The sequence below is a fragment of the Amphiprion ocellaris genome, chromosome 14 (assembly GCF_022539595.1).
Source record: "Amphiprion ocellaris isolate individual 3 ecotype Okinawa chromosome 14, ASM2253959v1, whole genome shotgun sequence".
NCBI lineage: Eukaryota > Metazoa > Chordata > Actinopteri > Pomacentridae > Amphiprion > Amphiprion ocellaris.
The window spans coordinates 9,078,687-9,097,863 of NC_072779.1; the positions used below are offsets into that span (position 1 = coordinate 9,078,687).

Genomic DNA, 19,177 nt, shown 5'->3' on the forward strand with positions numbered 1-19,177 from the left:
CCATATCTACTAAAAGAGATGAAAAGTCAACATTTTAATTTAATATTCAACAAAGGTTTTAATGCAGCTTGTATCAGTAACACTTGGGTTGCTGCCATGTTGCTAATCAGTGCAAGTTAGCAATGCAAGGTAACTTTCAGGAACAACCACAGGAAAACACAGAAATGTGTTACAAAGTTCAAGGTGGCTCAAGTGCAGGAAATGAACAGACGGCCTTTGAACGCAACAGTTTTTATTTACAAGGTTTTAGGACTACAAACAAAAACTAGGACTACAACAGGAAACGGAAATAGAGAGCAATAGGCTCCGAATCTACTGCGGCTACTAGTGGCCGGGAGGTGCAGTAACTCGACTAAATAATTATGTTAACGCGTGGTAGGTAACAGCTAGGCAAGAAAAGCAATCTCTGAAGTACTAAACTAGACACTAAACAACTTCTACGAGGTTCAAGGAAAATAACTACGAATGAGGTTTTCTCTAATAACGGTGCTCTTAACGAGAGCTATAACTATGACAGGACTACAAACTCACGAATTATACTAGGAATGTTCAGAAGTGGTTCACAGCGGTGGCAGCCAGGGTTTGGAGCAGCGGGCTTTGGGCCTGATGCTGGATGGCGTGAAGCAGCGACAGGTGAGTGGGGAAGGACGCCAGGAGGAGGGAGTCGGCACAGGTGAGTGTTTCCTTTTCTCTGAGGTGATAACCAGGGTCCAGTGTTAACGGCAGGAACAGGTGGGTCCGGAACTGGAACAAAGGAGGACAACGGAGGTTAACAGGTTTGTAGTGCAACAAACAGAATGGCTGGTAAATCAGGCTGTGAACCATTACGAGCTGTATCATGATCCGGCACTGAGAGATGGGAGGCGTCTGGTTATATTGCAGAATGGATGAAGCTTGATTGGTTGCATTCCACCTGTTCCTGAGCTGGCTGATTGTGGCAGATGGAGAACACCTGTCGCTCCTCCTGCCCTGCTGGACTGCCCTAAAAGGAAAGAAGATGAGAGGGAGGGGGAGATCACTACCTAGGCCTGGCAGCAGCCAGCCTGACAGAAATGTGTGTCGAACAATCTGCAAAGACTGATTTATTTTGAGATTTAAGTAGCAAAGCTTAAGCCTGCTTGGTGATTTTTTTTCTGCTGATGTAGTTTAACTCCAGGATCCTGCAGCAGCTCTGACAGGAAACTGCCTCCAGTTTATTATCACTGAAATCACATTTAACGATTCTGACTAATATTACAATGAGATGAAGTTTAGTTAAGAATTAATGGGGGAAAACATTTGAAATAACAGAAAATGCCAATTAGGAATGCAACTTTTGTACAGCAGAGTTTATCTATCACATAAACTCAATCTGCTACCAAACGTGACACACCGTCTGGTGCTTTTTAAGACCTCAATGAATCTGTGATGTGTTTCTTTTTCATCAAATTTGGGAGAGTCACAGCTGACCATTTTTAGAACAGGTTCAATGACATCAGTGTCACTGTTATTTACTACCATATTTACAGTTTTGATCAGGCTGAAGCAGACATGTCTGTTGCTGCCGGAGTTTCTTGGATCTGTCTTTGGTCTGGTGATAAGGATAAGGAGACTGTTTCAAAGTGTCTCTTATCCACAGAACCCAAGGTTGTTCTTGTCTGCCTCACTGTTGTGAAGCTGTTATTGTTACTGAGTTTGTTTTTTCACATGGGTCATTCCAGAACTGGAATAATTTCAAATAGTCCATGTACAAAATGTTGTGTAAATTTACTTGTCCTGAAACAAAATCCCCCCCCAAAAAAACTAGGAGAAAAGGATGTTTTGAAAATCTCAAATTAAACAGCGGAAATTAAAATTAAATCTCCTCTTTTTGGTATTATTTATTTCAGTGATGTCTCTTGTAATTGTAGGATTTATTTTTTGTAATCAACATAATATTTTGGATGATGATTATTATGCATGGAACGTGTGTCCCAAAACAACACTGTTAGCATAACCTTTATAGCTGGTAGAAGGAGAAAACAGTGAATCACATGAAACTCTGGAATTAACATCATCAGTCAACATCATCAACAGTTTCCCTAAAGAATGAGTAGAGCAAAGCTTTGTCCTGTCTTCTAGTTTTCATATTTTCATAGCATTGTCAGCCTTGATTGAATGTCTCACTTTACCTCATATTATCAGGATAAGACAAATTCTTTTGACTTTTTTCTTTTCTGTTTTCCATCAATAAGTTTGTCCTCTTGGTCAGCAGTAACAGCTAGTTAAATATCTAGCTTCTACTGCTGAGAAAAAGCTAACATTAGCATGGATCAGCAACCCTGTTACTGTGATTAGAGTAGGGTTAGCAAACAACAAATAAAACATGGAATAAAAATGGTTCATTGATGTGTAAGCTGAGCCAGTCAAGCCTTTGACAGTATTTTACCTATTATTGGTGAATATGGAGCAGAAAATTGTAAAAGAGAAGGTTTGTTTTAAAAAAAATTGAGGCCCAAATGTCCTCCATTTCTGGAATGACCCATATAGAAATTTAAGAAACTTTCTCAGCCTGAAAGGATTAGTTGTCAGTTTTGCTCAGTACATGAAAGTAAAATGTACAGTTGGTTATAATCCGCCAAGCAGTGACCATATTTTATTATGTATAACAATTTATGATTAATCCTCTGAGCTCTGAGCAGTTGTTGAGTGTTTTTTGTTCCTTTCACATTTTTATTCACTGTGTGCTCATGTTTTCCTGCAATATAAAGTCATAAATCAAAAGAAAAGAACATTGTTTTTTATTATTATTATTTATTGAACATAAATTGAAAAATCCTGGAGCTGACATGTACAACATTCTTCCAAGAACACACAGCTGTTACAAGTAAAACAATAGTGCCTCTAAATACTGTTGATATTAAGCCTGGTTTCATCTCTGCTCTGTGTTTACACTGCCTGCAGTTCAGCTGAAAAATCCCTAAATGTTTGTCACATGACTGTTGGCCACAGCTGAGTCACTCATGACTTCACAGTTGCACCGAGGAGTGCACAATTATTTACTTTTCCTGGTTAAATGTATCTTTTAAGTAGGTAATGCGGTAAACTCTGGCCACTTTCAAAACTCACGTCTTCAGTTCCTTAAAAAAATCATAATCAAAGATATTTCCTTGACTTCTAGAACATATCCTGTCCATCCACAGCAGAAGATTCAAGGTTAATCTGGGTTAATGTACTCATTTTATCAGCATGTCTGACAGAATGTGGTGTAACAGTAACAGAGCAGCTTTATTGTTGTTGAAAACACTTCCAGGACTCTATTGAATTCATATTTACTGTCTGGACATGATGTCATTACTGTATTTATGTATCTGTAAAGTTATCTGCAACCTGGTTTCAACTTTAATGAGTGATGGATTATTGAGAAATAAAGATTTTTATATCCACCTTCTTTCCATGACTGAATATCTGTCTGTCATATATAGTTTTTTTTATCACAAGAACCTTTTCATGTCAAATATTAATCTGGGTAGTGATCCAGTCAGCTGATTTGCTGATGAGAGAAAACAGGCCGACTTTCAGAGAACAAATGATGACCAAACCTTTGAGCTTTTCACAATAGATGGTTCTCAGTAACACATTTAGTCATAAAATCTGTACTAGGACAGTGTTTGGCTCAGGATTAATATTTAATGTGAAGAGTAAAAACAAAACAAAAAAACACTAAATCATCAGCTTGCAGTGAAGTGACTGGAGGTTTGTGTCTCTTTTGCTGTAAAATGTTCAAAACATCTCAACTTCCCTGTCAGTTGTGGTTATCAATGCTGAGCTATGCCAATATATACTGAGTGCAATGAAAAGACTAAAGGTAAAGAAATACCATTCTTGGATCTTCAGAAGTTGGTGTGAATCTCATGACTGAAACCTTTAATAGACAAACTGTGCAAACTGCTAAATGTGCTGTTGAGAAAAGTGTGCCTTTTGAGATAAATCACTGCTTGATAAATCAAAATATACATTTTTTTTAAGGTCAATTGGTTAGTTTGTAGCAATTTCTCGAGTTTTTAGGTTCTAGTTTATTTATTTTATTTATCTGGTAGGGACCGTGCACATTAATAAACGTCTATTTATACAGCAATGGATGTAAATATGCTGGATTATAGCAACAAGGCTAATTTACATCTGTGGTCCCTATAGGCAAAAAGAAAAAAAAAACAGAAAAAGACATAGTGATACATAGGACAATAAATCACAATAAAAGCACGTTGCAAAAACTACACAAAGAAAACATAACAGTGAAACATACAATAAAACATAAGACAAGAGAAAAAAAATAGTAATAAAGGACATTACAAAGTGTGAACAAAGAAGTTAAAGGTCAATAGTCACAAGACTACTTCACTTTCAGCCACTGTTTAAGGTGAGTTTTAAAGATTGGTAACGTGGGACACTCCCTTATGGATAATTTATTAATTATTTTCTCACATAATCAAGACAAACCTTTCCTCAACAGTTACTAAAGAAATAAGAAGCCTTTTTTTCAATGAAAAGACGAGCAAAGCTTTTCTCTGAACGTATTTATCGACCTTCATACAGTGATTTTAATCCAGTCGCTTAACAGATAAAGCACTAATTTGGATTTATGGATTATTTACTTTATGCAACTAAAAGCTTAAAAATTGACTGTGATTCTTTTTCCATGTGTTGCGAGTGCACGGCTCTGATATGGCTGTGTTTTATGGCTTAATTGAAGCGACTTATCTTATTGTGGAGTGCAGGAATAAGCAATTTATGAAACAATAGTGACAGTGTGTTGTATAAGATCATAAAATTACTGCAGTGATGCGTTCAGTGAGAACAGATTTACATAACATTATATATGAATGGAACATAGAAACTCCTACTTTCAGTCAGTACAGTGCAACCTTTAAAGACTTGAAGCTGCAGTCAGTATTTATTTTAGATTAAAGTTTTAATATGCAGTGATTTCTGAAGGGGAATGTTCATTTCCTTGTGGGACAAAGAGGTGAAGCTGAAGCAATAAAACTGTGGTTTCTGTCATCTATAGGGGCACATACTTGCTAAATCACTGCGCATTGTTTTCACTGAAAGAGTCCAACAAACAAAATACTTCCAAGCTGATGTTTCTGTTTTTAGTAAAGACAGAAGTGGGTGAATGTTAGGCGGTTAGTTTAGACTCTAGTAGTAAAACTCCTAACATTAGATCAAGATTGCTGGAGGAAGAATATTTCATTTTTCTCTCAAAACCTTCCTCTAATTGATGCTGACATCTCTGAGCTGCACTTTCTGTCCAGTACTTTCAGTGCAGCTTTTGCAGATCTTGCTTTGGTGACTTTCTGTTGGTTTCTCTGCTCGTGACCTTTGGCTTAACCTGACGAAGCTTCATATAATAAAGCTGCCTATTATTCTCCTGTCTGTCCTCTCTCGCCGTTTCCCAATAGCCTCCTCTTCTTCTGCCAAGGATCGTGATGTCTTTGGAGTTGAGTTAATGTTTGATATACAACCACTGATATAGATAGAAAGTGGCTCATTTTAGCCTCTTTACCTCAGTGGCTCTTAGAGGAGAACATTCTGAACCCAGCTGGTAGCTGATTTTTCTATTTTTTTTTTCATTTTTTCATCACACCAGATCTGTTCATCTTGATCAGCTGACTGCTCTGAATTAGCTTTTTCAACTCAGGGTTGTTTGTTGGTTTTTCTGAGAGCATCATGGCTAAAGTGATGAGCTGTTTGAACTGGGTTTGGTACCACAGAAACTACATCATCATCTTCCTCACTCCGCTCCTACTTCTTGCTCTGCCGCTCTATTTTTCTGGCTCCTCGGTGAGTGTGTGTCAACTGGGCTAAAGCTAATATTTATCTTGAACATTTGACAATGTTTAAATAACTGTTCAAATAATCTACCAGTATGTCATTCAAACTGTTATTTCACATTCAAATTTAAAAAAAAGAAAACTCTGAAACTGTGGATAGACTGAAATGTTATTGTCAGAAATTATCTTGAAAGTTTGTGCATGCATCAGCTACATTGGGAAAAATCATCTAAATACCACTACTGAAGATGTAATGTTTGATGGTATGTGATTATTTTAACCCTCTGAATCCCAAAACAGTGTCACATTTTTGCATATTTCTTTCAGTAATATAAAATCCTGCTCCTCCGTAGAAACGTTCCAACCATGGCTAGAAGTAGAGAGAACAAGAACGTCTTTTATGTGATATTTGGAACCTAAAACTACTCAGTTCTGGTAAATATTCAGGTGGCCTTTTCAGAACGTCTCAACTTGGAAGCCCTTTAAAAGGTCAAATAGCTCCAAAATGAAAACTCCAGCAGCCATGAAATTTGGCAAGAACTTAGACAGAATAGTTTCCAGAAGATCTAAATGATTGATTAGCTTGAGCAGAGGCCAATTCTTTCATTTTTAGCCTTTTGAAAATGGAATAAAGTGCAATATTTTCACACAAGAATGCTACACAGGTCCTAGAATGTTCCTGTCAGTGTATATATATGGATGGATCTATGCTTCCTTCTAAGAATACAGTCTGTGGTCAACATTTCACCAACTTTTGAGGCTCTAACATCAGTAGAATCTGATGTGGCAACCTAACTGGCAGGTAGCGTTCTCACAGCGTGGGATTACCTACAGGTTCTTCTAGTTTATTTATTTAAGGAATGCCATAGCTAACACATTATCTTCTGTAAAACATTCTCACAAAGGAACTAGCGTTCTCATGCTAACGTTCAAAGCATGTTTTCCAGATGTTATCAGATGTCAGTATGGTCCTATAAATTGTGAAAAAATGAAAACAACTGAAGTTGAATTTAGTTATTTATTTTAATTAATTTAGTCTAGTTGATTTTTCCACACTGGGAAAAGAAATGGTGACTACATATTATAGATACTTTGCCATTTACATGTTTTAATTGGTCTCCATACTTCGTCTGCTCTGTATTAACACTGGCTGCAGTTCAGCTGAAAGGTCCTTGAATTTTTGACACATGATTGTTTGTTGCAGCTTCATCACTGATGGCTTCCTGGTTGTGTGCACAATCAGACTTTTTACAGTTTAGAGGAAACAATTTATTGTTAGCCAACACATAATGCTTTCAGTGGAAGTCATTTAACTGTGACCTAAAATCACAAAACAGAAAAAGATCACATTTCTTGTTTGTAAAAAAAAAAAACAAAATCTAAATATTGTAAAGGAATGTGAGAGTCTTAATATATTTACTGATATGGGTGAGTGGATTTATGTGCAGTGAAGTATCTCAGTTTGTAGTAAGCAACACAAACCTTCAAACTAAGAATGAGAACAAACATCTCCACAAAGGAAAACATCTGGACTAAACTTTTGCTCATTGAACAAAAGGTTAAAATGTCCGGCTCTGCTCTTTGGAACACAATGACTTCTGACTAGAAAGAAGAAATTCAAGGCATTGTGTGTTGATATAAAATGCAAACACTGACATTTAATTAGCACAATATGAGACACTAATTATTACACCTCCCTAGTAACAAAACAGATAAACACATTACATAAGTCTGTTTAATCTGGGGGTCATTGCTGCTTTCAAGGTCAAATCCAAAAAGTTTCCCTCTGAGTTCATGCCAGTTTTAATGCATTCTTCACAGTGAAACATCTCAGATTCTGATTTAAAATGCTGATGGCACCATTGCAGAGTTTATTATTTAGACATGATAATCTTCTGCATTAGTCAGACAGACTGCACACTTTTTAAATTTCTTTTTAACTCGACCGCTAAACAAAATCTTGTTAAAAGCCCCGTGAGCCATATAATCTATAATGTTTAAAACCTTCAACTATAAAACTTATTTCATTGCCGATTACACTCCTTAGCCTTCACTTTTGAACTAACGGTATTTTAAACGACTCTGTTATTTTATGACCAATAAGAAACAAAATCAGTTTAATGCTGCACAGTTAAGACTTTGTAGATCAACACAGAGCCAATAAGCACACATAAAGACTGCAGACTATTATTAATATTACTACTGATAATTAATTCATCATTAGCCAATTGGGCAGATTTTGTTGCGACTATATATATACAGACTTTAGAACAGTGTCTATCTGTTCGTCTAACTCTCAGTAATAAAGCCAATAAACGTGTTTTCCTGTCAGACTACTTCTTTCAAGTTTATTTTAAATATATTTTCCAAAAGAGTCCACAATTAATTCTAAAATTCCTGAGAAAAAAAAGAACAAAATGAAAATGGAGAGTGAATGTGACTCAAACTATACGTGTAAGTGAACATGATGCATTTGATGTCACCCGAACTCTACAAAATATATGAGTTTATTATAGCTGTAAAGTAAGTAAATGTAAGAGCAAAAAAATGCATGAACTCATGTACATGCAATTAGTAATTTATACATAATGCATATGAATGTGTTACAATAACTGAGACATTTGAATTATTTTAATTCCTTTGTCTTATTTCTTTCTTTCAAACTGTGTGCTCATTTAAAAGGCTCGTTTAAAAGGCATTCAGTGAGTTTTCATGACAGTGGAAAGTTTTGCGTCGGGCAGTTTAAACAGGTTTTACTGTGGAACGATAAAGAGTTATCTTGAGAGAAGACACCGCGACAAACTGTTTGCTTTATGATCAAGGGTTGCTGCTATCTGCATGTGTAAAGTCTTACAGTGTTTTAAAGAGGGGACGGAGATAAGACAAAGGGCACGAAAGCTGGAATATTGTACTGATTGTGCTTTACTGTCTCTCTGTGCTTCTGTGTGTTTGTGCAAAATCTAATGAAGTGAAAACATCTGCATTTGCATTCAATGTGCACTTACTGTAGACTTTACATCTTTTCTTTGTGTGTTTACAGGAGGCGAGATGTGGTTATGCAATCATCCTCATGGCTGTGTACTGGTGCACAGAGTGTATGCCGCTGGCTGTGACTGCTCTGCTGCCCGTCATCCTCTTCCCCATGATGGGCATCATGGAAGCTGGAGATGTACAGTTACACTTCTGTGTTCATTATGTAACAGCTTATATGCACCTGATACCTGTAGAGGAATGCAGCTGCTTAGGAATATTAGGTTCTCAGATGTTTTGAATACTAGGACATCTATTATTCCTAAGGTTTTCTTCTAAATTGTCTTAGCTTTTCTCAAATTGTTGGCAGTTGTGTGCAGAAAAATCTCCAATAATGGAAAAAACAGAAGGCTGTGTAAAAGAAAAAGTAACCAGCTTAAGTTAAACTGCGCTTAAATGTGAAAAAAAGATAAAGATAAAGATAAAGTTCTTTATTTCTCCCCACTCAAGGGGAAATTTACATTGTTACAGCAGCTTATGTAACAGTGGACGTAGTGATAAGAATAAAATAATAATAGAATAATAGTAATAATATTTACAGTATATACAAGGGTGAGAGATGAGGATAAAGTGGCTTAACAGAAAAAATAAAAATAAAAAATAAAAATAAAGTTTAAAAGGACATCAGGATCCGCTGAGGACACCAGCGGACAGATAAAAACAGTAAAATATTACTTTACTGAATGGAAAGCTGACTTTCATTGATGAAATACAGCCCAATGAAACTGATGATTTGACTCTGAGTCAGGACTTTAAAAGACAAGTTTTTACTGACATGGACGAATCTGCTGATCCCAGTGTTTGACTTTTATTGCTCATAAAACATACGTTATGATGAAGGACATCTGCACAGGACAACAGGTCCACAGCTATGTAGTTATGTTTTTGATTCATCTGCTTAAATCATCATCTGTGTCATCTGTTTCAGGTCAGTATTGAGTATCTGAAGGACTCCAACATGCTGTTCATAGGCGGCCTGCTGGTGGCCATCGCCGTGGAGCACTGGAACCTTCACAAGCGCATCGCTCTCCGAGTTTTGCTGCTGGTTGGTGTTCGTCCCGCCCTGTAAGAGAACCTCAACAGTGACCACTAGTTTTCTTAGACAATATTCCATCCATCACCAACCTTGATTCACAAAAGTGATACTCCCATACAACTAAACTGCATTGTCATGCAGTGTTATGTTTTGAAAGCTGTGTATTTTTCCCTCAGAAATAAAAGACGGTGACATAGTAGGGAACTCTTTTACTTTGAAAGAGCCTCAAAGTCCACAGAAGGAAGTGGAGGCACAAGTCTGACTGAGGATTTTCATATAGAAGACTGGAGATGACTTACAATTTAGGACCAATATTCTAAAAGTGTCTATATGGTAATTTATTTACCTCCAAAAAAATCATCCCTGCCTATCAAACTTATATATTAAGACGTTTTGTGCTGTGAAAATAATCCCTTCCTGCCTTAAAATTACTTAGATGTAAGCTCTATAAAGTCTTCACCTCTCTCAAACACTGTAAAGATTGTACAAGTTGTAACATTGGAGTAATTCAGCCATTTGGAAGAGGAAGAATGTTGCAGAAAGCCCCATACCGTAAGCTAACAGGACTGGTTCTGTAGCTTTGTTCCGTATGAAACCCTGGACGTCTGAATCCATGTTTTTGAGACTGTCATCAGTACACTGTAGTTTCAAGGTGGAAATGCTCAGCCATGTTACTGGCTGCTTGTTTTGGTCATAAAATTCTTCCACCATATATAAAAACACCACATGGACATGCTAACAATAGCAACATTGAATTGAAATGCATTTGTGGTACATCACAACCAGATGTAAATCAGTGGAAAGTGCATAATCTTAAAAAAATTAACAAAGAATGCAGCTTAGTTGTATAGGAAAGTATTTGTTAGAGGACAGGGCTGCCATCAGAGTTGTTTGTTTTAACTTATTTACAGTAAAATGCATTATACACATCTACCATTCAGTACTTCTTATAATTTAAACCTGTCTTTGTGTTTCTTTAGGAAATATATATACAGTGTTGCATTAGTTTACACTTATTAGTGTTATCTCTCTCTCTAATGTTCAAAAGCTCTTGACTAGTCATTGAATCTTGTGCAAGGTCCTGTGACCCTAAAAGCTCTATAAACTGAAAATTAAGATAAGATACAGGAAAATAAACGACATGGAAATGCTGCAACTGAAATGAGTTAGAACGAGGTTCAATCACTTAAGTAGTTTTTTTTTCTGATTGAGACTTTTATGTGAATTGACATCCATTCATTTTCAATTAATGAACTCAGAATAATCCAAAATCCCAACTCCACATTTGGATAATGGATTACTGACAATAAGTGGTGTGTTTCAGGGTTTCATCACTGTGAAATCACCTGGAAACGGTGGTCTTGTAACTTGTTTCCTTTGTATTTAGTGCAGTATTTCTTCATTTGTTCGTGTTTTCTGTTTTTACAACACCTTTCTGTGATTATTTTTCCCTAGATGATGCACATGCATTGTCAGATTTGTTAGGAAGTTTTCTTCATTTGCTCGTTTATTGTCCATTTGCAGGATTTCTTCAGGGCTGCTCTAAATGGGCTTTTAAGAGTTACATTTCTGAAAGCAAAACTAAACAGAAATGCCCATAAATACCATTTGATTGCATTATTACAGCTGCTTTACTTTGTTGCTGAAAAACAAACAGCGTTCTCTGGAAGGACAAAGAAATAAATTCACCATAAAGTTTTAAAAACTCCTGCAAAAAAAAAAAAATCAATGACTCTATGGTACTAAAAGTGTTAAAACTTCGAACACATCTTTGCATGATCACCATCATCTTCTTCACCTTCTCTCACAGGTTAATGATGGGCTTCATGATCGTCTCGGCCTTCTTGTCCATGTGGATCAGCAACACCGCCACCACTGCCATGATGCTGCCCATCGCCCACGCTGTTCTCCAGCAGCTGAGAGCCACGGAGGTCCAGGCAGACGAAAGAGACTTCCAGGCTGCAGCTCAGGACAACCCTGCATTTGAGCTCGAGATTAGAGAAACTAAGCCACAAATGACAGATGAGAAAAGGCCAGACATGGAGCTTCAGCCGGTAGACGGAGTCTGTAAGTAAAGTGTCTGCTGGATATATGGGCATCCAGAAAGAAATCCTCCCAATAACGTATTGTTTCTTAATATCTTTACGCCAGATGTACTGCAGTGTAGTCCAGAGATGCAGCAGGATGCCAGGAGAAGAGCAACAGAGGCGAAGTACGACCTCCTGACCAAAGGGATGAGTCTGAGTGTGTGTTACTCTGCCAGCATCGGAGGGACGGCGACGCTCACCGGCACCACACCCAACCTCATCCTCAAGGGTCAAATGGACGAGTAAGGCCATAAGAAACATACCTCAACAGAAAATGGTTAATATTTCAGGTGTCTCTCAGCTGATTGTCCTGGATGTGCTCCTCCTCTTATCTCTAATGTTTCTGTCTCTGAAGAATCTACCCTGGCAACGGGGGTGTGATCAACTTTGCAAGCTGGTTTGCCTTTGCTTTTCCCAACATGCTGCTGATGCTGGTGCTCACTTGGATCTGGCTTCAGTTTATGTTCCTGGGCTTCAAGTAAGAAAACCTCAGCTTAGTATAGTCAACAGTAGAGGACTGTGTGACCAGTAAAGACTTAAATGTGTTTCATATACCCAACAGGCATCATATTTACATTAAGAATGACCCACTTACACTATGAGGTACTTAACAATGCAAATATGTGAGGTTAAAAATGACTAAAAACTGTCCATGGTGAGGTCTGCAGACTGTACAGACTGATCCGTAGACATACCAACTGTTACTGAGTTTTTCAAGTGTGGTTTTGTGATGCTGTTAGCACACACTAAATTCTACTCACCTGCACACAAAACTAAAAATTTGAATGGTTCACCAGGAAATTGGTTCAAAGACTATATAAAAGCTGGTCTCTGGGTCTGAAAAGTGAAGCCAGTGTGGCCGAACCTGCATTCTTTTTAACCACCAGCAGAGGGCGACTACAGTGACTGCAAAAAGAAGTCCGAGAGTATAAAAGTCCAAGAGAGTGATGCTGCTTCTCACTTAATTTACTACCTCAGTAAACACTTTCCTAATAAGTTTATGATCTCAATTGCTAGTGTTAAGTCTCCTTTAATACAGCGTGGTGTTCATTTTGCAAATGACCGTCCCATTTAGAGTAAAATAGACAATAAAGCAAGGTTTGTTTTAGGGCAGAGCTTCCTTGTGATCGACACTTTGCTACAGTGTCAGTGTGAATGGTGTCTTCGGGTTCTCCAGTCGACTTGTGAAGAGGTTTATATGTTGTGTTTTTGTTTTTAATGTGAAGTCCTAGGATGCAAGGGAAATTTTGGAAGATTATTGTGATAAAACAGTGAATTCAAATCAAATCAAACTCACTTCAGCATTTCTTAATTCTGTCTTTCTGAAGCAATGAGCGATAATAAGTTAAAAACATCCATAGCACAAGACATGAATGACTCATTTAAAGCAATGATTGCTGTGTAAGCAGAGGAAAAAACTAGAAGTGCAGTAGGCCAGTCTTCAAACTTTAAACTTCTAGTACATCTGGTCCTGTCTGTCCTGTTGTTATTAAAAACATATCTGTCTGTAGCCACAAAGTTGCTGTGCTTTCTGCTGTTTTAATGCAAGACTGTTTTTACAAACTTCAACTAACATGTTTTCAAAAATGTCTACGTCTGTAACTGTGTGTGATAAACAGTAACATGAGGGTTAGGGTTAACTTAACTTCATTGAACTTAAGCTACACTTAAAAATCTTTCCTTTATTTGTGGACCGGTCTGCAGCATCTTTGTTCTTTGTGCTGTCCTCCTCAGCCTGAAGAAGTCATTCGGCTGTGGCGTGAAGACCGACAGAGATAAGGAGGCGTACACGGTGATGAAGGAAGAGTACGCTAAGTTGGGTCCCATGAAGTTTGCTGAAGTGGCGGTGCTCATCATCTTCGTCCTGCTCGTGCTGCTGTGGTTCACCAGGGAGCCGGGCTTCATAGACGGCTGGGCAACGGTGCTCTTCAATAAGGGCGGCGAGTGAGTCTTTTTGCTGCCTCTCTCTTTATTTTATTGCACGACTTCAAAGAACAGTGCTCTAAAAAGTCAACAAATCATAAAAGACAATGATCAATCCCTCCGAATGTTGCCTGTGTAATTAAAGGCTCATAAAGATTCCTTTAAAACTTTTTGTGTTGTAACTGTTGTAACTATTGTAAATCAGTGGTCTGACATGGGAATTGTAGTTTATTCTGGGTTAATCCCACCACATGTTCACAAAAAACAAATCCGTAGCTGAATATAGTCCCCAACAAATGCACTGTTCACTCCTGTTTGCGTGTTGTTGACCGAGAAAGTACTGAACCTCTTATTCTTCTACCCCTGTAGTGTCTTTGCCCGAAAGTGTGCGGAATCTTTTCAGTCCTTGTCCTCCAGTTTAATCTTTAGTTGCTTCCTCACAATAAATACAAACGTTTTGCATCAAACAGAGAAAGCCAGAGCAGAAAACCTGGCAGGAACATTTTCTAAACAACAGCGTTATCTTGTGTCCACCAGCTTTGTGTCAGACGGAACGGTCGCCATCTTCATGTCGATGCTCTTCTTCGTCATCCCATCCCAGCTGCCACGGTTTAGGGGTGGTTACGGTGTCAACGAGAAAGGTGAGATATTCAACCTCACTAACAATATAATGCCTTTAATGGTGTTTATGTGACCTGAATTACAGCTTCCTGGAGTTCTCGGTGATGATTACCCAGTGGACGTGACACTGCTCTTTCAGACTAATCAATGTTTCATGTTTAAACTTCATGTGGGTCTCTCACAGGTAAGCCGGTGAAGGCTCCTCCGGCTCTGCTGAACTGGGAGGTGGTCCACGAGCGAATGCCCTGGAACATCATCCTGCTGCTGGGAGGAGGCTTCGCTCTGGCTGCCGGCAGCGAGGTAAACATCCAAATACACCATGTTTTGCCTGCTTTGGTCCTTGTGTTCTCTTCTGTACTAAGATGAAAAGATTTATTGAGTTTATTGAGGGCTACATATAGACACCAAAAATCACATCCGCATTCAATTAAGAGTTACCAATTAACCTGAGCATGGTTTTGGACTGTGGGAGGCGTATCTGGACAAAACCCACACATTCAAACTCCATGCAGAAAGATCCTGGGGAGGTGGGAAGACACGAACCGGGGATCTTCTAGCTGCACCACCAAGCCCTATATTATCCTTCTTATTATTATGTTTACAGGCGTCCGGTTTGTCCACGTGGTTGGGAGAACGCTTGGCACCTCTGCAGAAAATCCCTCCCTTTGCCATCTCATTGCTGCTCTGCTTGCTCGTCGCGACGTTCACCGAGTGCTCCAGCAACACGGCCACCACCACCCTGTTCCTGCCCATACTGGCCTCAATGGTAAACTGAGCTCAAATGTCCTCATGAATAAATACAGCATGTGTACACGCAGATCTTCTCTCTGTATATAACTGTGTTTGGTGTCTTTTCTCAGGCCACAGCCATTAAAATACACCCTCTTTATGTGATGCTGCCCTGCACCATCGCTGCCTCTCTTGCCTTCATGCTACCGGTGGCCACGCCTCCCAACGCCATCGCCTTCTCCTTTGGAAACCTCAAAGTCATAGACATGGTGAGATTCTTACCCATCAGACCCAAGGACTTAACCTACATCTGCCTCTTTACACTGGAACCTTTTATTTGTAGGAAACTGTTAATAAACCTAGATGTAATTAACATGTGACATTCACACAATATTCTGTGATATATTTACAATATAAATCGCTAAGCTTCAAGGAACATCAGGAAAATCTTCTGAAATGGAAGACTAAAGAATTCTGTGACATTTCAATGAATCTTTTGTGAATTGAAGCCTGGGGGAAAAAAAAGGTTTAAAATGGTTGATAATTGCAAACAAGACCTTATTCTAAATTACACACACAGATTTATTCATTATAACCAATGATCTATTGTACAATCAGCATGAAACATGTAGAGCTCATCTCTGGTTTGGAAGCAAACAATAATAATTTTCTCTTTGTGCTTCATTTAAACCCAGAATTTTGTCATTCAGCAGTTTGATAAACACAGGCCCTAAGTTAAATCTCCTGTGTTTAAGAGATTCCGTTGCTTAAGTGCATTTAACAATGAAGGATTTATTGAAATGATGATTCATAAGTGATCACATTATCGATGGAAGGATTCACACTCACTGGATCCAAGTTAAATTTAAGACCACACAGACTGCAACTATTGTTTGTTTAGCATAAGCTTGATCCATAAGTAGCAGACAACAGATGGGTGGACAAATTAGTTTAACCCTCGTGTCGTCCTGCAGGTCAAAATTGACCCGTTTTAAAGTTTGAAAATGTGGGGGAAAAAAATATTTTCACAGTGAAACTTCTGATGTCCACATTTTCGACAATTTTTGGGGGAAAAAAGAAATGTTAAAAATGTTTCTTAAGAACATTGACAAAAAAATCAACCAAAATCCAGTGAAATTCACTGGATTTTGGTTGATTTTCATGTGGATTTTCTTAAAGAAAATACTTGAAGTTTTACTGATACATATGCAATCATTTTAGATATTTTTAGGATTTTTCGGGAAGATTTTCCTCATTTTTTTTAAAATATAAGAATTTTCTTGCCATATTTGGGGGATTTTTTTAAATAAAATTTTTAAGGGAAACTTTTAAGGAATTATTGGAATTTTCTTCATGAAAGTTTTGCACATTTTCAGAAATTTAGGGGATGTTTTTGCTGAATTTATGGATTTTTTTCAGACAAGGAAACAAAATTTTTGGTGCCTGTAAATGAGGAAAACAGGAGGGTTAAACTGATTAATCAACTCAAGTTTATGATAAAAACCAGCAGCACTAGTGACAGTGTTTGCTACAGGTCTAACGGTGCTGGAAAAAAATACAGAAATCAGCATCATGCACACAATCCACAGGCACAACAATCCCGATTTAAGTTTCTAGCACTTTCCTGTAGCATGTTATTAGATGCAGAAATATCATATAGCTAATATTACTGCCAACAGCAAGTATAAGAACATAACACAGTATTGAAAATGAAGACTTTTCAGTGGCTTTTTTGTTTGTTTGCTCCTACTTTGTGCTGATCAGAATGTGACTTTGTGTCCCTTCAGGTCAAAGCTGGCTTTATGCTGAACATCATTGGGATCCTGTGCATTAATTTAGGCATCAACACCTGGGGATACGCCATGTTTGGGATGGGAACGTTCCCTGAGTGGGCAAACAGTACTAGCAGCAAACCCTGAGGACAAGCTAGATGAGGAGAAGGAATGAATGAAGGAGAGGTGGATTTTTTTTCTTTTTATTTTAGAACCTCAGATATTCTGCCTCATCAGGACAGTGTAGTGTGGTCTGATCGGATTTGATTATTATCAAGGAAACGATATCACACTTATCTGACTGACAAACCGCGACAAACCAGTGACAAAAGCTCAGAGCAAAGCCAATGCAGAAATCACCCAAACTTCTCTGACTTTGACAGGAAACAGTTTTTTCTTGTGGGATTCCGTCACACAAAGTAAGAAGCTGAAGTAGCAAACAAAGTTTTCAGGGCTTTTGAGGGAAGGAGGAGAAGCCTTTTGAGTTTCAATAGCTGTAGCAAAAGCTTTCAGTGTTAAAGGAGGAGAAGAGGAGGAAAATTAAGGTGTAAATGTGATAAAGAAAATAGAGTTAAGCATGATTCTGGTTTAAAATCAAATCAAAACAAAGATGCTCCTTAGTAGGAGAGTAATGAAGTGTTGTTTTAAAGTGACTCCTGCACATAGTTTAACTTAAAAAACATTTGTGTTTTAGTGGTGGACCTTCATCTGACAGAACTGCCTCATGGTAAATTAAGACAAAATGATCGAGGTCTAGCAACAAATAAATGTGTTTTTGCATTTTAGACAGCATGCAGGAGTCTGTCTGAAACTTTTTATGTAAAATAACCATTTAGACACAGCAACACATGCTATGAACTGCTGTTTTATCATCAAATCTATATTACTATGACCCTTGGTCAAAAATAATAGGATTATGATTAACAGCTGCAGTTGAGATAAGCTGTTTATTATCTTTCTTGCTAAACAGACTCTCCCTTGTCACTGTTCAGAACTTCCTCGTGTGATTAATGTGAGAGAACAAAAGGGAAATTATGTGTTTAAGGCAAAAAATTGAGGTCACTTCCTCGTGCACATTTCCCTGAATGTGTAGCCATCTCATCGATATATTTATCATTTACAGATGACGTGATTATTCTAAATGATTCTTCGGAATGATGATGCGTTTACATCCAAAATGTAAATGATGTGATTTCATTGTGTCAGTTAATTTAACTTATTACTGTCTTCCTTTTATTGGACTTCAAGTATTTGTTTTGTGTTGCATATTTAATTTTTTTTAAATCAGTGTTTTAGACACTGTTATTATCAGGAACAAGCATTAAGTTTATATATCTTATTTTAATTTGTAAACACTATGGTGGCAGACTTTAGGGGATCATCTGAACACCTATAACAGATTTTTTTAAAAATACACTTTTTCCGTGCTGTAATCAATAAATCAATAAAACTACAACCCAAAGACTGGAAATGGAGCTTTGAAGTCACAAAAATCCACCTAACAACAGCTTTAAATATAATTAGTTATCATGATACAGCTTGTTTGCGAAAAATGTGAAAATATTATGCACCAGCTTATGTCTTGGCTGATATTTCATCGCTCAGCCAGGAAGTAGCTGAGAATAAACTCCCCTCAAACCACAATTTGTAATTTTCTTGCTTCTGCATATGTAAAAAAATGACATATAACAGGTTAATTAGTGAACTTTACAGCCGAAATAAACTCGCTGTTTTTCCATTTCCAGTCTTCATGTTGACCTAATTTGCTTCTGCAAAAAAAACAAAACAAAAAACACTCCTTTGGCACATCCATTCCAGGTATTAGGGGGACATTGAAAAATGCCTTTTAACACAGAGGAAGATCAAACACTGAAATTGCTCAAATCAATAGCAGGAAGGTGTTACTTAAATTGTGTAGCGTGAGTGCAGATGAAACAGTTGGTTGAAGGATAACTGCGAGATAAGAGGCTGCCAATGGGAAGCGACTGTAGTGAAGGTCAGTTTCTATCATGTTTATTAGGACTGAACGTGATAAACTGACAGAGACAGAACATCCCAGCAGGGTAATGTGTGTTTTTTTGTTCTCCACATTACATGTGATATATGAGCCATTTGTATTCTGAAAATAAAGACATCACCATGTGAACAAAGCGTCTCCTTCATTCTCCCAAGAAGTAACAGTCGAGA

At 37.7% G+C, this 19,177-nt stretch overlaps 1 protein-coding gene and 1 long non-coding RNA gene across 2 annotated transcripts; one reads left to right on the forward strand and one right to left on the reverse strand.

The window, feature by feature from the left end:
- Window positions 1-215: 215 nt before the first annotated feature.
- LOC129350533 (uncharacterized) lies at window positions 216-978 on the reverse strand. The gene is made up of 2 exons (XR_008603969.1): window positions 829-978; window positions 216-744 (listed from the first exon to the last, which is right to left on the reverse strand). It is a non-coding gene; the product is annotated as an uncharacterized LOC129350533 (long non-coding RNA).
- A 4,486-nt stretch (window positions 979-5,464) lies between these two features.
- slc13a2 (solute carrier family 13 member 2) lies at window positions 5,465-19,140 on the forward strand. Its single transcript, XM_023288778.3, has 12 exons — window positions 5,465-5,802; window positions 8,833-8,961; window positions 9,751-9,887; window positions 11,669-11,925; window positions 12,010-12,187; window positions 12,301-12,423; window positions 13,680-13,889; window positions 14,406-14,509; window positions 14,674-14,789; window positions 15,094-15,255; window positions 15,350-15,487; window positions 17,006-19,140. Exons 1-12 carry the CDS (start codon window positions 5,689-5,691, stop codon window positions 17,135-17,137), a joined length of 1,800 nt encoding a protein of 599 aa, XP_023144546.1. The 5' UTR covers window positions 5,465-5,688; the 3' UTR covers window positions 17,138-19,140.
- The last annotated feature ends 37 nt before the right edge of the window (window positions 19,141-19,177 follow it).

Coding starts and splice junctions, on each gene's coding strand:
- slc13a2 (XM_023288778.3), top strand. CDS start 5,689: ATGGCTAAAGTGATGAGCTGTTTGAACTGGGTTTGGTACCACAGAAAC. Junction 5,803..8,832: donor TCTATTTTTCTGGCTCCTCG/GTGAGTGTGTGT, acceptor GTGTGTTTACAG/GAGGCGAGATGTGGTTATGC. Junction 9,888..11,668: donor GTTGGTGTTCGTCCCGCCCT/GTAAGAGAACCT, acceptor CTTCTCTCACAG/GTTAATGATGGGCTTCATGA.